The 13,458-nt window shown below is 51.0% G+C and overlaps 1 protein-coding gene across 1 annotated transcript in view; it reads right to left on the bottom strand.

Moving 5' to 3' along the window:
- OBSCN (obscurin, cytoskeletal calmodulin and titin-interacting RhoGEF) overlaps nucleotides 1-13,458 on the bottom strand; it is a 227,076-nt gene that overhangs the window by 81,249 nt on the left and 132,369 nt on the right. The window contains 6 exon segments of the mRNA XM_058286343.2: nucleotides 190-453; nucleotides 810-1,073; nucleotides 7,474-7,737; nucleotides 8,852-9,115; nucleotides 9,704-9,967; nucleotides 10,335-10,598. Coding sequence (XP_058142326.2) covers nucleotides 190-453; nucleotides 810-1,073; nucleotides 7,474-7,737; nucleotides 8,852-9,115; nucleotides 9,704-9,967; nucleotides 10,335-10,598 — 1,584 coding nt within the window.

Here is a 13,458-nt window from a genome sequence, read left to right as displayed (position 1 = left end):
GATTCTGGCTTTCTTGCTCCAGGCTGTGTATATGTGACATTGGAGCCAGGAACCATGACAGAGAATCAGGAGGAATTGCATGCAAAGAAAATATAAAGGTGGCAGGAAACCAGAGTACAGAGAAATGAAGAGCACAGAGAGGATGGGCAGATGCCAGTCTGGGTCTAGCTGACCACACATGGTGTTTACCCTTCACAGTCAGCGTGGCTGAAGTCCTCTCCTGCCCGCACACACACGAGTACTCCCCAGCATCTGCCATGTCCAGATCACGGATCTCCAGCTCACACACAGCCCCATCCTGCCTCATGCTGTATCTGGCCCCAGCTCTGAGGGTTTCTGGGCCTTTCCTCCACGCCACAGGAGCCGCCTTGTTCAGCTCACACCGCAGCGTTGCCATGGCACCTTCCAAGGCCTCTTCGTTCCTCAGACACTCTGTGAACTTGGCAGGCAGGGCTGAAGATCCAAACAATCAAGGAAAACTTCAAACCATCTGGAGGACTTTGAGTACAGGACATGGACACCCCCACAGACGACACAAATTTCAGAGAAACAAAAGGATGAACAAACAATGGGAAGCAGAAATAGTAAAGGAACAGACTGTCCAGGGGAACGGAGGTAAAAAGGGATGTTCTCATCAACAGGCTGAGGACAAAGAGGAATTGGCAGACCATAGGGACCCCCATTGGAGAGAGCACAGATCTCCAGAGAATAGCCACAGGGACTCGGGCACAGATGGAGGCAAGAGGTGCAGACATGGACATAATGTGCAGACACAAGCCACAGTCCAGGTGACCACACATGGTCTTTACCCCTCACGCTCAGCCTGGCTGAGGTCCTTTCCTGCCCGCACACGCATGAATACTCTCCACAATCTGCCATGACCAGGCCACGGATCTCCAGCTCACAGACGGCCCTGTCCTGCCTCAGGCTGTACTTGTTTCCAGATTTGAGGGTCTCAGGACCCTTCTTCCATTCCACAGGGGCTTCCTTGCTCAGCTCACACCTCAGTGTGGCCGTGGCCCCTTCTGTGGCCTCTTTAGTCTTCAGTTCTTCGATGAACCGAGTAGGCAAAGCTATGAAGGATCAGATGGAAAGAAGGCATCAGAGTCTCAAGAGGACTTGGAGACAAAACCTGAACCCACCCAGGAGGGGAGAGGCAGAAATGGCTGGAGGCACACAGAATAAAGCAAACCAAACAGTGTTTCCCAACGCAGTCTTCTGGCATTCAGCTCCTGCACTGCATAGAGAGCATGGTACATCCAAACGGACATGGGCTCCTTCCCAGGCCTCTCTCCTCTTTTCAGAGGACATTTTGTCCTAGCTCATGATGTCTCATTACACCTTGGCACCAATCTCTTCTGCATCTAGAGCCGCAAGCCAGGTCTCTTCCAAGCTCTCAATCCATGGATCCAAAAATGCGCTAGACATCTCCACCAAAAGTTATGACAGATATTGCATCAAGTCATACCCACTTTCATTGTGTCCCCTCAAGGATGTGCTTTCCATTTTGGGGCAGGCACCCATCCACCACCACCTCAGCCGTATCCAACTGGGCTCACCTGAACCACAGCCCACCCTGCATGAGGCTCTACCTCATTTGCTTTACCCAGTCCTGACCCTAATAGTTCCCTCCATCACAACTGCCATTCCACAGGCTCACACCATCTGGGCCCAAACAGACTCCTATATGGACTCCCAACAATTCTCCCAGCCCTCTGTCCTCAACTCCTCCCTCCAGACTCCAGTTTCAGATATAGTTTCAGAAATAACTGCTGACCAGGATTCCTCTTTGAAGCTCTTTGAATTCCACAGTACTCTGAAGGTGTCATCAGCACTCTGATTGGACGTAGGGGAACCTGGTCTCCCGGGCTCACCTCTTATTGCCATTTCCATCATGGGACCTCATCCTGGAGCCTTTCTTGTTCTTTCAATGACCATGCTTTCCTGCCCCTCTGGCCCTGGAGTACAGACATGACCTGCGGGTCCTGGCCAGCTGCCAGCTGCCCAGGCAGTTCTCCATCATGCCTCCCTCATGCCATGTGAACCCTCTCGTGGCCCCATGACCAGCACTACAGACCAACACCATGGGCTCTGCTCTCTTTTCAGTATATGCCCAGGACCAAAGAGTGTGTTCAATGACAGTGCACTCTCAGAGGGTGGTTGTAGAATGGACTAGACCGATGAGTGAAATTGTGAGAAAGGGACAGTAACACAGAGAATTTGCTTGCATAGCCAAAGATGATCTTTACCCCTCATGGTCAGCATGGCTGAGATTCTCTCCTGTCCTCATATGCATGAGTACTCCCTGGCATCTGCCACAGCAAGACCATGGATCTCCAGCTCACACATGGCCCCATCCTGCCTCAGACTGTATCGTCCCCCAGATTTGAGGCTCTCAGGGCCCTTCCTCCACTCCAAAGGGCCCACTTTGTTCAGCTCACACCACATTGTGACTGTGGCCCCTTCCATGGCTTCCTCATTGCTCAGGCACTCTGTGAACTTGGCAGCCAGGGCTGTGAGTGACATAGAGACACAGACACATCACGTTCTCTGAGCACATGGAAGAGACAGGACATGGAGGGCATAGAGGGAAGACATGACATAAAAATGGATGTGGGCCACATGCTAGACAGGCAGGCACAGGCTGTGGATTCTAACTTTCTTGGTCCAGACTGCACACATCACAGAATATTCCAGAATGACGACAGGGACTAGCAGGTATTAGGGATGAGGTAAAGGACAGATACAGTGGGAATCCAGAACAAAAGGAAACAGAAAACAGAGAGATGCAGTGGGCACACTGTGTATAGCACATGGACGCCCACAAAGAAACACACAAATGCCAAAGGAACGAAGGGAAGAACAAGCAATGGATGTTGCAGACGGTGAGGAAGCAGATGCCCCAGATGAACAGAGGACAAAGCCTGAACATGAATGTCATCACATCAACTGGCCAAGAAGATAGAATTGCTGGCAGACTCTGGGGAGCCCCATTGGAGAAACCACAGATATCCAGAGTTGACCAGTGCAGCTCAGGCACAAGTGGAGATAGGAGGTGAAGATGTGGAGACACTGTGAAGACACCAGCCAGGTCCAGGTAACCACATGTGGTCATTACCCTTCATGGCCAATGTGGCTGAGGTCCTCTCCTGCCCACAGACAGATGAGTATTCCCGAGTCCATCATGGCCAGAGCACTTATCTCCAGCTCACACATGGCCCCATCCTGCCTCAGGCTGTATTTGTCTCCAGCTCTGAGGGTCTTGGGGCCCTTCCTCCACTCCAAGGGGGCCACTTTGCTCATAAGGGACCTCAGTGTGGCTGTGGTCCCTTCTATGAGCTCCTCATTCCTCAGGTTCTTTGTGAACTTGGCAGGCAGGGCTGTGAGGGTCAGAGAGACACAGAAAACAACAATCTATAAACATGTGGTAGAGACAGAACATGGAGGACTCAAAGGGAAGATATTCAAATGGACATGGGCCATGTGATGGACATACCAAGCACTGGCTGTGGATTCTGGCTTTTTTTATCCAAGCTGTGTATGTGTCACAGAGCATCCAGGAATCACAGAAAAGCTTAAAGCAAAGAAAAGGAGGGAGCCCAGATAACAAAGAGAACAGAAAGTACAGAGTTGGTGGACACCCACAAAGAAATGCATGACTTTCACAGGAACAAAGGAGAAACAAGCAATGGATAAACAAATGATGAAGGAAGAGACAATCCCAGAGGAACAGAGAACAGAACAGATGAAGGTGACACCAACTAGCCAAGGAAACAGGGTCACTGGCAGACCCTGTTGCAGAATCCACAGACATCCTTGCATTTACCCCAGGTGTTCAGGCAGATATAGGTAGGAGGTGGTGATGTGGAGACAATGTGCAGACCCAACCACAGTCCAGGTGACCATATGTGGTCTTTACCCCTCACAGTCAATGTGGCTAAAGTCCTCTTCTGTCCACATATACATGAGTACTCCCCAGCATCTGCCATAGTCAGGCAATGGATCTCCAGTTCATAAATGGCCCTGTCCTACCTAAGACTATATCTGTCCCCATATTTGAGGGTCTCAGAGCCCTTTCTCCACTCCACAAGGGCCACCTTGCTCATCTGACATTGAAATGTGGCAGTGGCCTCTTCTGTGGCCTCCTTGCCCTTCACATCTTGGATGAACTGAACAGGAAGGGCTGAGAAGGTCAAGAAGACATAGACTCATCATACTCTCTGAGCACATGGAAGACAAGTTATGGACGACACAAAAGGTAGACACAACATACAAATGGACATGGGCCACATGCTGGACATGCTGAGAATAAGGTGTGGATTCTAGCTTTCTGAGTCCAGACTATGTACATGTGACAGAGCAGCCAGGAACTACAAAAGGGAATAAGAAGGAACAGCATGCAGGAAAACCTAAAGGTGGTGGGGCACCAGAGCACAGAAGAACAGAGAGCATGGAGATGATATGTAGACACCAGCCGTGGTCCAGCTGACCACACATGGTCTTTACCCTTCATGACCAGTGTGGCTGTGGTCCTCTCCTGCCCACACACACAAGTATTCCCCAGAATCCACCATGGCCAGACCATGGATCTCTAGTTCACACAGTCCTGTCCTGCCTCAGGCTGTATCTGTTCCCAGATCTGAGGGTCCCAGGCCCTTCTTTCACTCCACAGGGGCCACCTTGCTCAGCTCACAATGTAGTGTGGCCATGGCCCCTTCCATGGCTTCCTTCTTCTTCAGACCTTGGATGAACCAGGCAGGCAAAGCTAGAAAGGGTCAGATTGATAGATGCCATCAGAGTCTCTAGAGGGATTTGGGGACATGACCTGAACATACCCAGGAGTATAAACAGAAGCACAAACGATGGAGGCATGTGGGGGAGACCATACAACATTTGCCATTGTAATCTTCCCTCATGCAGCTTACTGCAGTGCACAGTTGCCAGGAAATGTGGCTCCATTCCCAGGTCTCTCCTCTTCTCAAAATTCATCTCATCCTCAACCATGACCTTCCCTTACCAACTTGGCACATATCTCTTCTGCACCTTGAGCTCCAAGCCTTGTTGCTTCCAAGCTCTCCACACATGTACCAAATGATGTGATGGATATCACAACTAGAAGACCTGATGAACATCACCAGAGCATCTTGTCCTACCATCCCCTACTGTCTTCCCTCAGAGATATGCTTTCCATCTTGGAATGGGCACTCATCCACCACCATTCCAGTCCATACCAATATGAGTTCCCATGTACTACATCCCAGACCTCTGCCTCCTCCACATCACACATTCCTACATTCCTATCCTGGTCCTATTTGCTTCCCTCCATCACAGTTGCCACTCCCTAAGCTTACATCATCTGGACCCCATTGGATCATGGACTCCAATATGATCTCCCAGTGACTCTCCCAACCCTCCACTCCTCCCTCTAGACTCCTGGCAGATGCAAGCTTCAAAAGTGACTGGTAAAAAGGGCACCTGCAGACCCCTTCAGGCTCTGCAGGACTCTGAGGGTAAGAGCAGTCTAAACGGATGCACCTTGGTGAAGAGCAAGAGCATGCATAATCTGCAGGTCCTGGGTGGATGGCTGCTGTTCCAGTTAGCTCTCCCTGGTGACTGCCTCCTTCATGACCCTTCTCATGACCCTGTGCCTAGCACTGCAGACCATCATCATAACATCTTCTAACAGTGCATCCCCAAGACCTAAAGAATATGTTCATTGAGCATGTTCTCAATGGAGGTTTATGAGGACAATATGATGAAGATGATGGGGACATCAACAGACACTGGGAGAACACAGTCCAGGTGGGTTAGGCTGAGAGCACAAAAAAGTCACTTGCATGGCCACACGTGGTCTTTACCCATCACTGTCAGTGTGGCTGAAGTCCTTTCCTGCCCACACACACGTGTATATTCCCCAGAGTCCACTACTGCCAGACCATGGATCTCCAGCTCATATACAGTCCTATCCTGCCCAGGCTGTATCTGTCCCCATCTCTGATGGTTTCACGGCCTTTCCTCAATCCACAGGTACCTTGTTCAGCTCACAATGGAGCATGTCCTCCTCATTCCTCAAGCACTCTATGAACTTGGAAGGAAGGGCTGTAAGGGTCAGAAAGATACAGATATATCACACGCCCTGAGTACATGCAAGAGACAGAACATGGAGTGCACAAGGACAAAACAGGACATCTAAATGGAAATGGGCCATAAGCTAGACAGGCCAAGCACAGGCTGTGGATTCTGACTCTCTTGGCCCAGACTGTGTACATATTACAGAGCACCCAGGAAACATAAAAGGAAGATAATAGAGACAGCATAAAGTATGGATATGGTGGGAGCTCAGAGCACAAGGGCACAGGAAGCACAGTGATGGGGGTGGCCACACAACGTACAGAAATACACACATGCCAAAGGAACAAACAGAAGAAAGAGATGTGCAAATAGTGAAGGAACAGATGTCCATGGACGAATAAAGGACAAAAGGGCTGAACATGAATATCACGACTTCAACTGGCTGGGAAGACAGAGGAGCTGGCAAACTCTAGAGAGCCCCACTGGAGAGAGACCACAGACATCCATGGGGTTGCCCAGTGACTCAGGCAAAAAGCAGGAGGTGAAGATGTAAAAACACTATAAAGACACCAACCAGGATCCAGGTAACCACAGGTTGTCTTTACCCTTCACAGCCAGTGTGGCTGAGGTCCTCTCCTGTCCACACACACGAGTATTCCCCAGTATCTGCCATGGCCAGAGCACAGATCTCCAGCTCATACACTGTCCCATCCTGCCTCATGCTGTATCTGGCCCTAGCCCTGAGGGTTTCTGGGCCCTTCCTCCATTCTACAGGGGCCACTTTGCTCAGCTCACACTGCAGCATGACCATGGCCCCTTCTGTGGCCTCCTCATCCCTCAGGCATTCCATGAACTTGACAGGCAAGGCTGTGAAGGTCAGAGAGACACAGACATACCACACTCTCTGAGCACATGCAAGAAACAGGCTGAGCATAGGCTGCGGATTCTGGATCTTTTGGTCCAGACTGTGCTCATGTCACAGAGCATCCAGGAACCACGACGGACTAAAAGGTATTAGAGATGGGGTAAAGGGCAGATTTGGTGGGATCTCAGAGCATCAAGGAAACAGGACACAGAGATGTACACCGCATACAGCACAGGGACATCCACCAAGAAACTCACAAACACCAAAGGAACAAAGCGAAGATCATGAAAGTGCAAATAATGAAGGAGCAGATGTCTCTGGATGAACAAAGGACAAAAGAGCTGAACATAAATATCATGATATCAACTGTCCGAGAAGATGGAAGAGCTGGCAGACTCTGGGGAGCCCCATTGGAGAGATGACAGACATCCGCAGAGATGCTCAGTGGCTCAGGCACAATGCGAAACAGGAGATGAAGATATGAAGATTCTATGAAAACATCATCCGGGGTGCAGGTAACCACAGATAGTATTTACCCTGTACGGTTAGATTGGCTGATGTCCTTTTCTCCCCGCACATGCACAGGTACTCTCCAGCATCTGCCACGGCCAGGTCACGTATCTCCAGTTCACACACAGCCCCGTCCTGCTTCAGGCAGTATCTATCCCCAGATTTGAGGTAATGGGGTCCCTTCCTCCACTCCACAGTAGCCTCCTTGCTCAGCTCACATCGCAGTGTGATTGTGGTCCCTTCTGTGGCCTCCTTGGCCTTCAGTTCTTGGATGAAGTGGATAGGCAAAGCTAGGAAGGACCAGGTACAGAGGAGTCATCAGAGTCTCTGGTGGATTTAGGGACAAGACACGAACTCACCGAGCAGGTTTGGAAAGAGCAGCAGAAATGGTTGGAGGTATGGGGGAGAGAGCAGACCAAATGGTGTTTGCAAGTATGGTCTTCCTGAATTTAGCTCACTGCACACCACAGAGTAGCCAGGATACTTGCCTCCATCCCTGTCTTCTCCTCTTCCCATAAGACACCTTGTCTTCACTCATGCCCTTTCATTACCAACTTGGCACTTAATCTCTTCTCCACTTAGAAATCCATCCATGGTCTCTTCCAAGCTCTTAACCCATGGTCTAACAACATGATGAACATCCCTACTGGAAGACCCATTACCACCAGGGCATCATTTCCCACCTGTGATCATTGCCTTTGTTCACCCATGTGCTTTCCATCTCGGGGGCGGGGGGCACCATCCATCAATGCTTCAGCACATATCCACCTAGGCTCACCAGCACCACCTCCCAGCCCTCATGAGGCTCTGCCTCCTACACTCCTCACATTCCTATCACGACCCTAATACTACCCTCCATCATGACTTCCCCTCTGTAGGATCACACCATCTGGAGCCTGACAGACTCTAACTCTAATCCCTCTCTCCAGAATCCAGGCAGATGCAATTTCAGAAGTGACTGTTGACCAAGGCCCACCTGTGAACCTCTTTGGCTCTGCAGGACTCTGAGGGTATTGTCAGTGCTCTGATCAGATGCAGAACATCTCGTCTCCCTGACTTGCCTCTCCCTGCCATTTCCAATACTGGACCTCATCCCGGAAACTTTCCCATCATTCCAATGGTCATGCTTTCCTCCCCTCTGGTCCTGGAAGCTGGTAAGCCTGAGCATTACCTACAAGTTCTAGCAGACCAGTCACAGACCTTCTCATTACCCCATTATCAGCACTGCAACCCATCACCATGAGGTCTGCTGTCTTATCTGTGTACCCCCAGAATCCAGAGTCTAAATATTGAGAGACTGTTCTTAATGGGTGATTGTGGGATGAATTAGATAAATGAGTGGTCGTGAGAGTGAGATTACAGCAACACAGAGAAGGAACTTGCATGACCACTTGCACTCTTTACCCATCACTGTCAGTGTGGCCGAGGTCCTCTCCTGCCCACACACACACGAGTATTCCCCAGCATCTGCCACAGCCAGGCCATGGATCTCCAGTTCACACACGGCTCCATTCTGCCTCAGACTGTATTTGTTTCCAGCTCTGAGGGTCTCAGTGCCTTTCCTCCACTCCACAGGGGCCACTTTGCTCATCTCACACCGCAGCATAACTGTGTCCCCTTCTGTAGCCTCCTCATTCCTCAGGAACTCTGTGAACTTGGCAGGCAGGGCTGTGAGGGTCAGAAAGACATAGACATGTCAAACTCTATAAACACATGTGAGAAACAAGACATGGAGGACACAACATCCAGATGGGCATGGACCACATGCTCAAAGGGCCAAGCACAGGCTGTGGGTTCTGGTTTTCTTTGTTCAGGCTCTGTGCTTGTCACAGATCATACAGGAATGATGACAGGGACTAGAACATATTAGGGAATGGGGTAAAGGGCAGATATGGTGGGAGCCCAGACCACCAAGAAAACAGAGCAGAGATGATGTGTATACACAATGTACAGTACATGGATGCCCACCAAGATATGCACAAATGCCGAAAGAACAAAGCACAAAACTTGCAATGGATATTTCAAATAGGAAGGAGCAGATGGCTTCAGATGAATAGCAGACAGAGGGATGAATGAAAACTTCACAGCATTAACTAGCCAAAGGAATAGGGGAGACCCTGGGACCCCCGTTGGAGCACAGATATCCAGAGCTGAGTTGCCCTAGGGACTCAGGCACAGATAGAGGCAGGAGGCAGACACATGAAGACAATGTGTAGATGACTGGCCATGGCGCAGGTGACCACACATGGTCTTTACCCCTCACAGTCAACACAGCTGAGGTCCTCTCCTGCCCGCATATGCACAAGTATTCCCCGGCATCTGTCACAGCCAGACCATGGATCTCCAGCTCACATATGGCCCCATCCTGCCTCAGGCAGTATCTGTCCCCAGATTTGAGGGGCTCAGGGCCCTTCCTCCACTCCACGGGGGCCTCCTTGCTCAGTTCACACTGTAGTGTGGCTGTGGTCCCTTCCATGGCCTCTTCATTCTTCAGACACTTTGTGAACGTGGCGGGCAGGGCTGGAAATGCCAAAAGATGACAGAACATCAGACCATCTGGAGGACTCTTGAGTACAGAAACATGGACAACCACCATGGATCACACATATGCCAAAGGAGAAAGAGGAGGAACATGAACTGATATTCAAAAGGCAAGGAAACAGACAGCCCTGGAGGAACAGAGGACAGAATGGCTGGACAGAAACACCATGACATCAACTGACTAAAAACACAGAGGTACTGCAAGACCCTGGGGACTCCTATTGGAGACAGCACTGATATCCAGAGTTGCCCCAGGGGCTTGGGCACAGATAGAAGCAGGAGGTGGAGACACAGAGACAATGTGGAGACATCAGCTACAGTCCAGGTGACTACACGTGGTCTTTACCAGTCACTGTTAGTGGGGCCGAAGTCCTCTCCTGCCCACACACACACGAATACTCCCCGGCATCTGCCACAGCCAGGCCACGGATCTCCAGCTCACACACAGCCCCATCCTGCCTCAGGCTATATCTGTCTCCAGATTTGAGGGTCTCGGGGCCCTTCCTCCACTCCACAGGGGATGCCTTGCTCAGTTCACACCGCAGCATGGTCATGGTTCCTTCCGTGGCTTCTTCAGGTCTCAGACCTTGTATAAATCTGGCAGGCAGGGCTGGGAGGGTCAAGTGGGCATGGAGAACATCAGGTTCTGACAAGTACTTTGGAGACAGCACATAGATACAATGAAACACATTATTGGTGGGACAGAGGATAAAAGCATGGACTGGTGAACATGTGGCATGGCAAGCACTGTAGTGAGAGCAGCCACAGATGGTCAGGGTCATGCCACCCTGACAAGGACATGGAGGGGCTGGTTTCGTCAGGCAGGAATTCAGAACAATACAGAGTAGGCATGGAGATGGCCACAGGGTGCAAGGGACAGACAGGAGGAGCAGAGAAAGTCATCAGAAGGATGTCTTCTCCTGCATCTTCTGTGGCCGGGCCACAGAACGCCATCCTGCCTTCTGCTGTATCTGATACCAGATTTCCACTTGGCCCATGCTGAAAAGTGGCCACGGTCCCCTCAGTGGGCTTCTTATTTCATAGGTGTTTCATGATTTCAATGAAGGTAGAGGAAAGAAATGGAGAAAACTCCCACAACCAGTGCCATCTGCTCCAACTTTCCATCCTGTTTGTGCTGCACAGGTAGCTCGAAGCCAGGACCCATCACAACAGATCCTGTGGTGATTTGGAGCTGTGAGCACCCCCAGAAAAACATGTTCTTAAATTTAATCCATTCCTGTGGTTGTAGACCCATTGTAAGACCTTTTGATGAGGTTACTTCTATTAAGGTGTGACCCACCTCAATCAGGATGGGTCTTAATCCTCTTACTGGAGTCCTTTAAAGTTAGAATGAATACAAAGGGAGAGAAAGCCATGGAAGCAAGAAATGGAAATCAATGTAGTCCTGAACAGACAGGAGAGACCAGCAGACATTGCCATGTGCCTTGCCATGGGACAAAGGAGTCCAGAATTGCTGGCAGCCTGTCTTTGGAAAGAAAGCATTGCCTTGATAATGTCTTGATTTGGACATTTTCCCAGACCCTAGCATAAGCAAATAAATTACCATTGTTTAAGCTGAATCATTTCATGGTATTTGCTTGGCGCTGCCTAGGAAACTAAAAACAGACCCCAAATCAGGAAAACAAGAGCTGGAGAGAAGTGGGAACTGCCCACACCTCTCAAAAAATGTCAGCTGGGAGCAGGAGACCTGGGGCCATGTCCTGTGTGTTCACAGTATAAGGGGATCCCTGGCAGAGGGGCAACTCCCCAATGCATAGTTTGCATGGATGAAGGGATGAGCAAATGAGGAAACAATGAGCCATCCAACCAGTGAGTGGCACTGATGAACGGGGTAGATGGGAGGTGGCCATGGTGAAGGGAAATGGTGAACCTGGCCATACTGTACCCCCTGAAGATGCAAAGAGGGGAGCTGGCTCCTGAGCCCTTCCACCCAGGCAGAGATAGCCCCCGCAACCTCCAGCAGAAGCTCCCAGCCCTGGAGGGCCTAGTTTCTTCCCTTTAGAGGTCTAAAGAATGCAGCAGCTCACAGTATCACTCAGATTTCATGGTCAAGTTGCAATCTTCCAAAAAGTACTGGAATCCCAGCATAGCACCCTCTACAAGGGGTGTCTGAGTCATGTGGACGACCCCTCCAGGTTCACTGCACTCACCAACAGAGGTCATCCCCTGACACAAAGCACACCCCATTTCTAGAAACTCCTTCTTGGTAACTGCAGCTGGTCTCCTTGGCCTTTGACCACCCCTTGAGTTTGACACCGGGCACAGCTGCCTCCCATCCTCTCTTTTGGTGAGGGGCCTCTGAGCCCTGCCATACTGTGGTCCCCAGCATGTCTAAGTGGGAAAGTTTTCCCAGAACCCCTGTCCATGCTGTAGACATGGCACCCATGCAGTCAGATCAAGATGGTGTCCTCTCTGGGGCCATAGGCTGGCCCACCCTTGAGCCCTGAGGACGGACAGCTTTGTGATGCCTAGCCCCGCATCCAGAAGCCTCTTTTGCTGCTCTGAGGTCCATCCTTGTCATGTGGTGAGGCAGGCTGAGGGATATGTGCAAGGCCCACCAGAGTCCTGGGCTGGACCCTTCATTCCTGTGGTGTCCTTCCCAAGATGCCCCGTGCCCTTCCATCGATGCCTCCTGGGGCTGCTCCAGGGCCTGGTGGGCAGCCTTGTCTACCTCTGTCTCATCTGCTTCCCCTACAGGAAGTAATTCGGGCCCTCAGAGAGATCCCAAGCACATGTGTCCCCATCGCAGGGACTTGGGACATCATCATCTGCCGGCCAAGTATGGGCAGGGGTCCAGCTCCATGGGAATGCAAGACGAGACCTCCAGGGGCTAACTCCTTCCATGGAGAAGACTAGGGCTCCTCAGAGATCACGAGCTCCTGAGCTGAGAGGTGGGATTCAGTGCTTCCATTCCCTGGGGCCTCATCTCTGGCCACGGTCCTCTCCAGCCCGCACACACACAAGTACTCCCTAGCATCCGCTATGGCCATGCCACAGATCCCCAGCTCACACAAGGCTCCATCCTGCCTAACTCAGGCTCTTTATGTCCCCAGCTCTGAGGGTCTCAGGGCCCTTTTTCCACTCGACGGAGACTGCTTTGCTCAGCTCACTCCACAGTATGGCCAGGGTCCCTTCTGTGGTCTCCTAAGGCCTCAGACCTTTTGTGATCTGGGTGGTTAGAGTTAGAGAGGGTCATATGGACACACAGACTCTCAGCAGCTTTGCAAGCAAGGAGCGGGACACAGATGTCATGAGAAGGGCACATATGAGAGCCAGGGGAGGGTAGAAATAGGACCACAGAGGGTGGTGAATGGGTCAGTCTTTCTTCAATGCACCCTGAGACCCAAGACCAGCAGGCAGGGAGATACCCAGTTGACCTCATTTGCCATTTTCAAGGTCTGCTTGAATGTGTGGGAAACCCCTACCTGCCCCCCACAATGGGGGAGCCC

This window comes from Dasypus novemcinctus, chromosome 2 (genome assembly GCF_030445035.2).
Source record: "Dasypus novemcinctus isolate mDasNov1 chromosome 2, mDasNov1.1.hap2, whole genome shotgun sequence".
In the NCBI taxonomy this organism is placed as follows: Eukaryota; Metazoa; Chordata; class Mammalia; order Cingulata; family Dasypodidae; genus Dasypus; species Dasypus novemcinctus.
The sequence above is the reverse complement of the archived record's forward strand: the minus strand, read 5'-3'. Positions and strand labels throughout refer to the sequence as shown.